Source organism: Antechinus flavipes, chromosome 5 (genome assembly GCF_016432865.1).
Source record: "Antechinus flavipes isolate AdamAnt ecotype Samford, QLD, Australia chromosome 5, AdamAnt_v2, whole genome shotgun sequence".
Taxonomy (NCBI): domain Eukaryota; kingdom Metazoa; phylum Chordata; class Mammalia; order Dasyuromorphia; family Dasyuridae; genus Antechinus; species Antechinus flavipes.
The window spans coordinates 172,013,038-172,026,987 of NC_067402.1; the positions used below are offsets into that span (position 1 = coordinate 172,013,038).

The window sequence follows — 13,950 nt, forward strand, 5'->3', positions numbered from 1 at the left end:
GCCAGAGTAATTCCAACAGAATAAGGGATTTCAAAGCTAAAGCATCAAGTAACCATCCCACATATAAAGTTCCTATATATCCATAATAGCAATAGTTACACAATTTAACAATTTCCATCCCAAATCTTAAACACACGGTAATATAGTTGTAATTTTAACAATTCATCAACCACTTTCCCACTTGCCCCATATCAGTCCAAATTATATCAGGAGCAGGGGCAATGGTCTCAATCTAAGCTGCTTCAGGCTGAGAATGGGCAGAGGCAGTCCATGCAGGGGTGGGAATGGTGTGCTGACTGCTACCAAAACTTCAGATGGGCTGATCCATGTCCCAGAAGAGGTTCAGTAATCTGCAATTTGACCAAAATCTAGAACAATAAAAAAAAAAAAATCTAACAAATAAAGGTTAGAACAGTCTGAGATAGAAAGACTTGGTTCACCACACTGCTGCCAAATGTGAAAAGCCTGCATCTTCTTATGTGAAGAGATGAGTTTGCTTAACAGGTCAGGTGAACAGTTGTCAGTTATAGTCCCAAATAAATAACAGTTAGATCTCAATGTGCTAATTGTCCTCTCATTAATTGAAACCTTTTGAAAAACAATTGAATATCATAAACACAGTATCCAATAACAGATAGATGATCAGAATCAATACTTATTTGCCCAAGTATTTAGGATATAATGATTACATATAACCAGAATGGAAACAACAAGGTATGATATAATTGAATTGCATTAACAGTTCTTATTCACTATTGTTCTCATCATAGAAATCAGTCATAGGAGGAAAAATGCAGATATGACTATAACATAACATAAACAATTAAAACTTAACTTTCAGCAAACAGGATAAAATAACTTTAACTCAGTTTTATTCCAGTTAATTGTCCTACAGACTGTCAGAGGGTGGAGCTTTAAAACTCCCAAATAGTATTAACTATAAGCCCAAGAAATTTTATCTCCAATAACCATATCTCATTAACCAAAGTTTCAGGTAAATTCCAAACAGGTGTTTTCCATGACCTTATATTGATAACAGTAAGAAATTTATCCTGAAAGTTCACACAATTCTTACATACCCAAGTAGATGTTTCATAAATTGAACATTATACCAATCATTTTGCTTTAAAATACCCAATACACAGAAAAATCCCAAACTACATATAGTCCATAACAAAAACATTTTCAAAAGGACCAAGGCAAAAACTATTATTCTTGGAGTCCCTTTAAGTAATTGGCATCAATACAGTTAAAAACATCCATTAAAGTTTTTGAAATAATCCTTTCAAACTATAAATCACATTTATGATCATATTCCTTAAACAAGGAAACCATTATGTATCTAAAGAAACAAATATTCAATCAATTAACTTCTTGGAAGAGCAGCCTGTCCCTTTAAAATATTAGATTGCTTTCTTCAGCAAAAGGAATCAAGTGGCTGCATCATCTTTCCACTACTGCCCTCCCAACTTGCTCTTTCCCTGTTGCAACATACTTTCCTTTCTGTTTCTCTTACCCAAAAACACATCCCATCTCACATCAGTCTCTCTGTGACTGTTGTTCCCAACCAGTTCGTTCTTCCTTTTTCCAACTGATTTCTTCTTAAAATCATTCAATCCTTCTTAAATCATCTTCATTCTCCTGTCCCATCTCTGTGCATCTCCTCCCAATGCCTACTTGCTCAAACCTTCTCCAACATACTTTAAACACTCCTAAAGCAATAATCCTTCTGACTAGATGCTCCTTTTAAACTATTAATTGCTTTTGCAAATCCATCTCTCTTGTCCTTTGTCTTTAAATCACTTAAAAAAAAAAAAAAAAACTAGCATATGCGAGGCAACAGTAAAATTATTTCCCCCAATTTCAAAATTATAGTACCTCTTTAAATTATTAAATTAAGTTCCTAAAATTCTTAATCAGATGTTGCAAACAATTACCAATTCTCCCACCCAAGTTTAGCCTTTTTAAACTTTTCTGTTCTCTAATTCCATGAGAGCAAACTTGCTAATAATTGTTTTCTTTCTTCTCCTGGGACAATTTTTTAGAAGCATACCTAGTTTTCCCACAGGTCCAACAGGTCAGAGGGTCTTGTATTTGGCTATTTACTCCACCTTTTCCCTGTCCTTGGGCAGCTTGTAAAGTCTGACTTAGTAATTTGATTTTTTGACTCTCTCTCTTTTCTCTTTCCCAATCTCTTCCCACATATACCTTTATTACTTCTTTCAGTAATTCCCAATTTCTTGAAAGCAAAACAGGAGTTTTTACTCCTTTTATAGTTGAAAAAATCCCCATCAATCTGTGGGAAAGACATTTTACAACAATTAGGATTACAAATGAGTACTTCAGTTTTTTTTGGCAGGGCTGTGTTGAAGGCCTGCCAACACTTTCACCTATTCCTATCCAATGGAAAACTGATACACCAGTGTGGATAGAAAGTGGCCCTTAGCTAGCAATGAAATTCAGGCCTTATTAGATATAGTACAGGAGCAACTTGACCAAGGACACTTACAACCTTCTACAAGTCCTTGGAATTACCCTGTATTTGTTGTAAGAAAGAAATCTGGAAAATGGAGGATTTTGACTTATTTAAGAAAAGTAAATGAACAGATGGAAACTAGGAGCACTCTTCAGCCCGGTCTTCCATCTCCTACTCAGTTGCCTAGAGAATGGCCTCTTTGGGTTGTAGACATTAAGGATTGTTTCTAGTCTATTCCTCTAGATAAGGAGGATATGAAAAGATTTGCCTTTTCAGTGCCCAGCATTAACTTAGCTGAGCCTTATAAAAGATACGAATGGACAGTTTTGCCACAGGAATGAAAAACAGCCCTACTATGTGTCAAATGTACATGGCTGCTGCTCTTACTCCAGTAAGAAAAACATTTCCAAAAGTAAGTTATTACATTACATGGATGTGCATCTGAGGAACAAATGTTAGAAGCATGTCTACAAAAGACCATAGAAACACTAAGGAACTACAAATTGCACATAGCTCCAGAAAAAAATTCAAAGACATGCTCCTTTTCAATATTTAGGATATGAAGTACACCCTAAGGTGCTTACAGTACAAAAACTTTCCCTAAGAACAGAGAAGTCAAACACCTTAAATGACTTTCAGAAATTGATAGGAGATATCCAGTGGATGCGACCAGTGTTAGGCTTGACTACCTATCAATTGCAACCATTATATGACATTTTAAGGAAAACAGTGCTTTAAACTCACCACGCCAGCTTACAAAAGAAGCTCAAGAGGCTTTGAGAGAACTTGAACTGGCTTTATCCAATGTGGTTGAAAGAGTCACTCAAAAACTCTTGGAAATACCAGTTTTTGCTACACAAGAGGCACCCACAGCAGTCCTTCATCAAGGAGACAGTGTGATAGAATGGGTGAACCTCCCAGCACAACCAGAACAAAGCCTTACTCCTTACCCAGTGCTTGTGGCTAGAATTTTCCTAAAGGCCATTAAGCGAGCAGTACAATTATCTGGGATAAGACCTGACAAGATATATATCTTTTATACTAATGTACAAATTAATGTATGCTGTGAAACCATCCCAAAGTGGCAAATTTTATTGGCCACGGCTCCAAATTTTACACATGGGTCTCCATTAAAGATAACCAGACTATTACATAATTGGCGATGGATTCTTGAAGAAAAATTTTCTAAAGTTCTTTTTAAAGAACCAACTATCTTTACAGATGTATCCAAACATAATATTTGTGCTGTATACTCTTGTGACTTAACTATAGAGTAGTCAGAACTCCTTTTCAATCCACTCAGAAGAATGAATTGTATGCAATCATTCTAGCTCTTACTTATTATCCAGGAGATATAAATATAATATCTGATTCAGCCCATTCAGTAGGTGTGGTACAAAGAATTGCCATAGCCCAAATAAAATTTGTAGCTTCCAATATATATCAGCTCTTGTTTTTTTATTATAGCTTTTTATTTACAAGATATATGTATATATATATGCATGGGTAATTTTTCAGCATTGACAATTGCAAAACCTTTTGTTCCAACTTTTCCCCTCTTAAGATGGCAAGTTGACCAATACATGTTAAATATGTTAAAGTATAAGTTAAATACAATATATGTATACATGTCCAAACAGTTTATCTATCAACTCTTTAAGGAACTTCAAGAACAAATGAGAAAGCATCCAGGTAAGATTTATATCTTTCATGTCCACTTTCATAGTGGACTTCCAGGTCCTATTTTTGATGGTAATTCAAAGGCAGATAGCCTTCTAACTATGCTGGCCAATACTCCTTTATTTCAGGAAGCCCAAGAATCTCATTTTAAATATCATCAGGCTGCTCGAGCTTTATGTTTACAATTTGGAATAACAAGAGAGGAAGCTAGGAGCATAGTAAAAGCTTGTACGGCTTGCCTTCCTTTCCAGGCTCCTACACTGCCTCCAGGAAAGAACCCTCGTGGTTTGAGACCCAGTGAAATTTGGCAAATGGATGCAATCCATTATAAATCTTTTGGTCATCTGTCTTTTATCCATGTTGTGGTAGGCGCTTTTTCAGGATTCACTTTTGTAATACCAGCAACAGAAGAGATAGCTTGAGTGGACACTGAATTCTTTATCCAAGCATTTGCAATTATGGGTGTGCCACAAGCAATAAAAACAGATAATGGACCTGCATATATTTATAAACATATTGCACACTTGTGTGCACAGTATAAGATTTTACACACCACTGGCATACCCTTTAATCCTCAAGGACAGGCAATATTAGAGAGGAGAAACAGAGACATTAAGATGCTCCTCCAAAAACAAAAGAAAGGGGAGCCACAAGTAACCCTAGAGAACTTCTTAATTTAGCTCTTTATAGTATTAACTTCTTGATTTTTGACAAAGATGCACTGGCTCTGACAGACAGGTTTTATAACCCACCAGAAAGGCAGTGTCCAGTGCGAGTAGCTCCACTATCTTTAGATATTTGCCAGGTGATGTGGAGAGATCCAGAAAGTGGTGAATGGAAGGGATCAGATAGGCTAACTGCTTGGGGTAGAGGGTTTGCTTGTATCTCTACAGATGGAGAAGGAATCCGATGGGTGCCAATGAACCGTATTCGCCTTGTCCATCAGAGAGAGACAGAGCAGACCCTTCAAATAAAAGAGAAGACTCAGGAAACATTGGGTGGTTCCATCGCTGATTGTGTCCACCACTGAGAATCTGGCAGTTATGGCATTTGACTCATAGACATCAAAAATCGTTGGACTTCAAAACCCTCAGGAATCATTGGATTTTCTGAGAAACGATAAGACTGTTGCAGGAAATCTGCAGGAATCATTGGATTCACTAACACATAAAAAAGACTGTTGCAGGACTTCAAAAACTTGAGGGGATCATTGTATTCTCTGACACGTGAAGCAATGGACAATAGATTGGTTTTGGACCATCTCTAGGCTGCTGAAGAAGGCATATGTGTGACTGTTGTTTACATACTCTCCTTCTAGGACTTCTGGAAATCTCTTACAATACCTTGTTGATTCATATTCTTTGTTATGCCACTACTAGCATGTCCAATTCATGTTTGTTACACCACATTGAGCCTGCACTGGCTGTGGGGAGAGTCATCACTAATAGCCTCTGCGTTATTGCTATGTGCTTGTATAATACCTCCCATGCTGATGGGTTTGTGCATACCTGTTTCTAGTAACACTCTTCAGCCCAGAAACCCACTAACAACATTTGGCTTGACTCCCCTTCCTTTGGTGTTTTTCATCTCTCTTCTGAGATGTCAGAGAGGGCGTGATCATCTCCTTTTTAGTGCTTTCACCTCCCTTCCTGAGAAGTCGGGGGGGTCATGATCACCTCCTTTTCGGTGCCTTCACCTCCTTTCCTGATAAGTCAGGGAGGGTGTGATCACCTCCCCTTAGTGGCTCTCACCTCCCTGAGAAGTCAGGGATGGCACGACCACCTGGGTTCTAAAACAAAAGAAAGCAGGAGATGTAAAGGGCTGAAACTCTGAATAGGTGTACTAGAATCAGACAACCCAGCACTTAAGACTAATTACTTACTGGACAATAATTCTATTAGCACATGCTTGGAATTTCTCTTCTCACAGATGATAGAATGCTAGATGATAGAATCTTCTCAATGCTTGGGGTAAAGAGAATTATAGATAAGGATGAGGGGGTGGAGTGAGAGAAACAGACTTTTGAGGACAGGATAAAAAGAGAGAGAGAAGAAATACAAAACAAAAGTAAAAAGTGGCCTAATTTAGAGAGAAGCAAAAAAACTACATTTTGCTAAAAGGTACCACAACGAATATCAAAAAATTATAGCAAGTTTTCCTGGTAAAAATCTCATCTCTCCAATATATAGAAAACGGAGTCAAATTTCTAAGAATACAAGTCATTCCCCAATTGAGAAATGGTCAAGCAATATGAACAGGGAGTTTTCAGAAGAAATAAAACTATCTATAGTCATCTGAAAGAATGCTCTAAATCACTAGAATTAGAGAATGGAAAACTAAAACTCTGGGGTACTACCTCATACCTATCAGAAATAAATGCCAAGTTGATGAAGAATAGGTACATTAATGAAATGCTGGTCGAGTTGGTCCAATCATTCTGGATAACAATCTAGAGCTTTACCCAAAAGGGTATATAAAACTATGCATACCCTTTGTCTAGCGACATTACTATTAGATTTGTGTCTCAGAGATGAAAGAAAAAGGAAAAGGACCTACAGGTACAAAAATATAGCAGCTCTGTTTATAGTAGCAAAGAATTGGAACTGGAAGGGATACTCATCGATTGGCAAATGGTTAAACAAGTTGAAGCATTCAATTGTGATGAGTATTATTGTATTATAAGAAATGAAGAAGGGTTGGTTTGAGAAAAACTGGGAGATTATTATGTACACACAATGAGAGTTGCTGGTGCTTTATCCACTGCACCATCTAGCTGCCCTGAACTGATGAACTCAATGAAAACTTTAGTTTTGTTTATAAATGATGGAAAAATGAAGAGAAATAATGAAAACTTTTCTTCACAACCTATCATAGACGTGGTACAAGTGTCCCCCCAGTTCACAGGTCAGGAAATTTTAACTCGGACAAGTTTAGTAATTAGCTGAAAGTCGAAGAGCTAATAAATGATCAAGCTAGGACATGCTCCCTTTGATTCCAAATGCAATTGTGCTCTTACACCTCACTGCAATGTCTCAGAAGGTACAAAATTTTCTTTGATGCTTCAGAAAGAAAGTAAGAGGATAACGGAAGAAATGTTTAATACCAAGTATTTCCATATTGTCTGAAATAAATTTAGGAAAGATGATGGCTGCCAAAAAAAAAAACAAAACGACCTGGGTTTAATAGCAACTAAGTGAAGTTATTGTGGGGGAGTGGGGAGAGGGAAGAGCTAAAAAGCATCAGCTGAGCTTTTAATTTTTAAAGGGAATATAGTTTCAATTTTTTCATGTTAAAATGAATTGAAAATGAATTGCTACATGTTATTCAAGAACTATTTTTATAGAATTAGATAATGGCAGACTTCAAGGCTGCAGAATCATTATATTTCAACTGAAAGAATTAATTTCCCAAATAAGGAAACAGGTCTGGAGTAATTAAGCGACTTGCTCAGTCACATAGCTAGTTAGTGACAGAGATATGCCTTATATACTTGGCCCCTTCTAATTCCATGGTCATTGCTCTGAAGATCTGAGGCCAGATCCAGTTTTCCTGACTTAAAGGCCAGGATGTTTTCAAATGTCACAACTGCCTTTTACATAAAAACAAAGCTGAAATATAATATAAAGAGAAACTATTTCTTAAAAACTTTTTAAAAATCCTTTTTGTGTATCATTAAAAATTAATGGATAACCACAGTGCTAGATTCAATGTTAGGAAGACCTTAAGACTGAAGGCCTTTCTCTCATACTTAACAGTTGTATGACCCTGAGCAAATCATTTAATCTCTCAATGCCAACATTCCTCTGCGATTATCTAATAAGTCATTGCTTGAACTAATGAAATCGTAGATTTTTTTTTTACAAAAAGAGCTTGGTTACAATGAATTTTTGCCCAAGTAGGACATGTTGCTCTTTGTTTTCCTTGTGAATGAGGAAGAATCTCATGAATAAACCAAACTACCTGTATATATTCAAAAGCTTTGGAATATATTAAATTTTTTTTTAACTTTTTTTTTTTTGGGGGGGTGGAGACATTTCCATTTATATTTACTGCAAGCCAATGCTAACAATTATTTTGAATTTCCTAAAAACACACCATTAGGAGAAAAGTAGTTATAAGTATGCTGGGTCCATTATAGTATTAAAAGGTTGCTGTATAGCAAGGTGATTCAGGGCAGTTCCAATGATCTTGTGATGGGGACTGAGTGTGGATCACAACATATAGTATTTTCATCTTTTTTGTTGTTTGCTTGCATTTTGTTTTCTTTCTCGTTTTTTCTTTTTTGATCTGATTTTTCTTGTGCAGCACGATAATTGTGGAAATATATATAGAAAAATTGCATATGTTTAACATATATTAGATTACTTGTCATCTAAGAGAAGGAAATAATATGAAACAAGGTTTCGCAAGGGTGAATGTTGAAAATTAGTTATGCATATGCTTTGAAAATAAAAAGCTTTAATAAAAAAATAACAAAAAGTTGTTGTAAATAATGCAGTGTTTTTTATATATAGAAGAAAAAGTTAGAAACTTTGATTTAATTTTGAATTCCAGGGCTAACTGAATTAAAAGTAGGCTACTCACCTTTTTTGTCTAGTACTCACTATGGGCAATTTTCCAAAATCACCCAAACTCAAAATAAATGGTAAATCTCATAAAACATGAATAAAAATGCATTCCAAAGACAACTTGCAATGCTAACCAATGCTGTTAAATATATATGCCATATACATACATACATACATACACACACACACATATATATATATATATATATATATTTTTTTTAAACACAGTTAAGTTTTAAATTGAGGCCATATCTCAAAATTTCAAAGACTACTAGTGCAGTGGCTTACCTCCAAGATAGCCTTCTATTGTGCTATGGATCATAAAGCCCTCACACTCCAAAGTATTTCACAGAGTACTATCTATCCTATCCTCATAGACCGTTTTCTCAACACACATGGAAACTCAATGAAATAATCACCACCACAAAAACTGAAATGTTACTGTTTTATTTATATGAACTAAAAACATCTGGAAAATTTTTTTAAAGGCAAAAAATAGTTCTCAAATCTCCAAATGGAGTCTAGGGCATTAACCATGAGATCAAATAATGGGATTCCTTTTAATCCCTCCCTCCAAGGATCATACTATACTTCCACATTGAAGAACAATTTAAAAAATAGAACATAGGTACCTGTCCCACTGCTGCCGCTTCTAGGGAAAGAGTAGTTTGCAACTTAACATTCTGACAAACAAGACAGAATATAGGCACCAAGTAATGTAATGGGTATACTCCCAAGTCTGAAAGTGAACTTAAGAGTGCTAACCATTTTACCAATTCTCTTTTATCTGGCCCTATTAACTCTTATAGATCACATCTAACTTTGCTTTAGAATAATGCAATACTTCCATCAAGGTAGTGGAACTGTTAATCCACTCGTGTCTTGAGCTGAAGTAGATGAATTTTGTCTTAAATTTAAGCATTTGATATAATAGCAAAATCAACACTATAGCCAACCTTGCACAAAATTTGCAGAACTATAGGGTTTGCTCTTAGTTGTATTTTACTACCTGCACAGGGATATACTTAGATCTTTGGAGGCAAGAGACTAGGTCTACCGATTCCTGTACCAACATACAATCAAAACCTTTCAAGTTCTGTTTGTCTTGGCTTAAATAGAGATGATTCATTCAAACTCATTTTCATATTCATAATTCTCCACTTTCACTTTTGAATGTTAAGAGGTTTTACAACAATTAATAGAAAAGGTCTTACAGGCTCCAAAAAGAGCAGACATATTCACCATTGGCAGAGACTGCCAAGATGATTACTGTGGGGTTTGTGTAGCTATTTTTTTTTAATAGCTAGTATATTACTAAGAAAGTAAAGGATCACATGTTATGATTGCCCTCCCCCCACTTTATATCTTCAAGATTTTCCAGAGTTCATTCAAGAATCATCGTAAGGGCCTATCAATAAATGTAAACAACTATGGTGTAGTGAAAAACAAAAGAAACAATCAGAGAGGCATAGAGCTTTTTTTTTTTTTTTAAAGGATTTTATACTATATAAAAAAAACCACAAAATAAAAAAAAGGGTCAGTCAACATGAATTTTCGGAGTCCTTCCCAAAAGTCTCTGTACCCACTGGTCAAGCAGGCTTGCCTTCTTTCCTCTTTGCTTTCAGCCTAAAGGCTTACTAAGGATTGCCAGAGGTGATTTGTGCTGAGTTCATAAAATCAGACTTGCTCTGCCAGATCCAAGACTCTGAATTTATCCAAGTTGTAGAAACAAGCTTTCACTACCCGTCCACCAAAATACCTCCCATTCAGATCAACAACAGCTAGAAGGAAAACAGAAAAAAAAAGGTGATTAAATGCAAAGATGAAAATCAGTTGTTATTAAAACATTCTCCAATATAAAATAATTTTGTTGTGCAATTTAATTTACCTTTAATTGCTGATTCAACCCTTTCAAACTCTAAAAATATTCGTACAGCTTCATCATCAGGAGCACCAGGAATCTGAAACAGAGATTAAATAATGTTAGTAAAAGTTTTACATTTGTATATGAAGAGTAGCCTACATATATAGAAAACTTCATGGTTTAACAATAATTAGCATTGCTCTAATACTTTAAGATTTGTAAAGTACTTTACAAATATATTTTCATTTTATCCTTACAACCACCTTGAGAGCTGAAGATGCCATTAATCTTATAAGTCACTTTCTTCACAAGTGCCTTGTGAAATAGGTAGTATATAGATGATTACCTCAATTTTACAAATAAAGACACTAAGGCTCAGAGAAATTACATGACTTGCTCAGGCACACAATATGGGAAGGGCCAGACTCAATTCACCTTTGGACTCTAAGCCCTGGGGTTCAATGCATAATCTCCCATGCCATCAAGGTATCCTACTTTGGCAATTTGGTAACCCATGGAAGGAGCAAGAGTGAGGACTTAAGGATAAAACTAAAGCTGAAAACATCAGAAGGATGTTAGTATCCCTCGACAGTATGAGAAAAATTTGAAAGAGAAATTAGATTTTTGGAGAAAGCTAATGGGTTCTATTTTGGATATGCTGAATTGAGATGTCCATGGAAGATCCAGTCTGAAATATCTTGCAGGCATTTAAAGATGTGGCACTGAAACTCAGGAGATCCTGGGACTGGAAAAAGACCAAGACGCACCCCTTTGGGAGTTAACTCCATAGAAGAAATTCATGGGAGCTGATAAAAGTCATTGAGTTTTAAAAAAAAAAACAAAACCCAACCCTCCTAACTGAGCTACTTCCACAGTTGGGGGCAAACTATGGATGATGAGCCCACAAAAAACACCAGACAAGATGTAGCTAACAGAACCAAGAGAGAGCAGCATCAGGACAATAGAAAGGGAATATCCAGGAGAGCTTGGTCAATAGCACTACTTGCTTCAGAGAGGTCAAAAAAAAGAGAAGTAAACAAACGAACAAACAAAAAAATCGCTAAACTAATCCCTTGACGGTGGAGTCGGAAGACATGGTTTTAAATCCTGATTCTGACACTACTTGTATGACCTTGAGTCAGTCCCTTAACCCCCATGGGTCTCAGTTCCCTCCTATGTAAAGCAAGGTTGCTTTAGTTCAGTTGGTCTGTGATATTGACATGTTGCTCTTCTGTTCAAAAACTTTTAGGGCTCTATGGAGCAAAATTCAGAGTCCAGCTTGTCAGACTCCTCTAGCATCAGGTTCCAAATGACTTTTCTGGGTTTCTCTGTTATTGATCCCCTCCTCAGCTTCTGGGAATGTCATCTAGCCCTCCTTTCTGGGCCCTTTCCCTTTGTACACAGCAGCTAGCTCACAAGCCATTAGTAGATGGCACACTGAACAGCAAGCAGCTGTCAAAGCACCAGAGTGTGGAAGGAACCTTCTATGTACTAGCTAATAAGCTGCATTTCTGTAGTTCTTGTCTTTCTAAGACAAACTGATCACTAAAGTTGGAGAATTTTTTTCGTCATAGCAAATCATGAAGAATATTGACTGGACTGTGGCAGGGTTGAAATCTACTTATCAATACAGGGAGCAACCCAAAATATTTTCTCCATATTCAGTTTTATAGTATAGCAAGAGAACTGTGAGCAACACATGAAAAATACTCTTTTAATTAATTAGGTAGTAATTTACCTTGCCATCACTACTCCACCTACAGCAGAGAACAATTTGTTGAAGCTATGTTCTGGCAAAAAAAAGGTTGGCATAATAGTCCCTGAAGCCGCAATATAGGGGGAAAAGATGTCTGACTCTTGACTTAAAAGTTTTCCTTTCTAAGTATTTTTCATTAAGTACATAAATGTTCTTAGGAGGATTTAAAAAAAAAAGAAAGGCCATTACTTCAAAAATTACACATTTTCCAACTTTGCCATATTTTTCACATTCTTCCTTGGTTTCACCTTCTAGATCTTCATCTACTTCTCCAGCACCCACCATGTTCTGCAAATCAAGGAAAAGAAAATCAATGACTATATGTCAAATTGGATAATTAGCAGTATACAAATAGCAAAAATTAAATTTTCACAATGACAAATTTCCTACTTCAATCTCAACACAGGAAAATTTTCACCCCAGAAATATCTCATAGTTAATAGTTCTTTTAAAAAATTAAAGGGATTTATATTAAAGAAAACCCCAGATATTAGGCTAAAGAAGCTCTTATTCAGGTACTACAATTCTGTACAGCCTGAACATAAAAAAGAGAAATGTCAAAAATAATATTTTCTCCTGGTCTTTGAAACTACTGTACTTCAAAACATTATTATCAATCTTAAAATAGAATAATTTCTACTCAATAAATTGCCAAGAAATGAGTATTTCAAAACAAAAAATCCTCTTCAAAATCACATTGTGATTTTCAACAATTTGAGTAAAGGAAAGAAAAATAATCCTTTTATAAGATCCTGCAATAACCAACCTCTTTCTAAGACTTGCATTTCTTCTTCAGTTTTTGAGTTCTCCCCAAACATTAACTATGATCCTGATTCTCCCAATATTCACTGACACCATAAATTATAGCTAATATAGCAACTTTAGTGAACAAAAATGCACTTTTAAAAAGTAAAACCAGTAAGCTATAATTTTTATTTAGATGATCCCTGGATAGTAAATTATGCAAAGGAAATAATTTAGGCAATTATTGTTTTTGTTCTTTTAAACTTGAACAATATTTAGAACAAAGCCAGAGAGACTTACCCTTAGCAGAACCACTTTAGTAGGACATTTAAGGATCTCGGTTAATGGATTTGAATCTGATTTCTTAGATGCATCTGCAGCAACAAAATAAGCCAATATCTATGTTATCACAGTAAAAAGCAAAGTCAATTCTTGACATAATAAAACAATGCAATCCAATATTGAGCATTGTGCTTCTACAAATTTCACAGCAAGCATTTTAGCAATCATTTACCCAACCAAAAAGGATACCTACTTCTAAAAGGTAACCAGCTGGCTTTGTTTTAAGAAATGCTTACTACAATGATTTTCAAAGAAAGGTTTTTAATTGCTATTTGACGAGTTTTTATTTCACTTCCCAAAGTAGATCAAATGGCTTAGGATAAAATCTGACTTGATCAAGTACAGAATGTTGCAAGCTTGACAAGCAGCCACTAGTTTCCTATCAGTAACAGTTTATGGCAAGTTAATGACTGACTACAGATTTTAATTACTTTATTGATAGTATAGCCTAAGGAAAGGAAGGGTTGGGAAGTTTAGGGAAAAAAAAAAAAAGGTTGCTAATTGCCTCATGATACTAATA

General features: G+C 35.6%; 1 protein-coding gene across 2 annotated transcripts in view; it reads right to left on the reverse strand.

Moving 5' to 3' along the window:
• Positions 1-9,155: 9,155 nt before the first annotated feature.
• RBM17 (RNA binding motif protein 17) overlaps positions 9,156-13,950 on the reverse strand; it is a 38,313-nt gene continuing 33,518 nt past the window's right edge. For both annotated transcript variants that reach the window (XM_051963508.1, XM_051963507.1), the window contains exons 9-12: positions 13,389-13,462; positions 12,534-12,632; positions 10,613-10,685; positions 9,156-10,505 (exon numbers count right to left, since the gene is read on the reverse strand). In XM_051963508.1, coding sequence (XP_051819468.1) covers positions 10,402-10,505; positions 10,613-10,685; positions 12,534-12,632; positions 13,389-13,462 — 350 coding nt within the window. In that variant the 3' untranslated portion in view covers positions 9,156-10,401. The remainder of the gene's footprint in view (positions 10,506-10,612; positions 10,686-12,533; positions 12,633-13,388; positions 13,463-13,950) is intronic.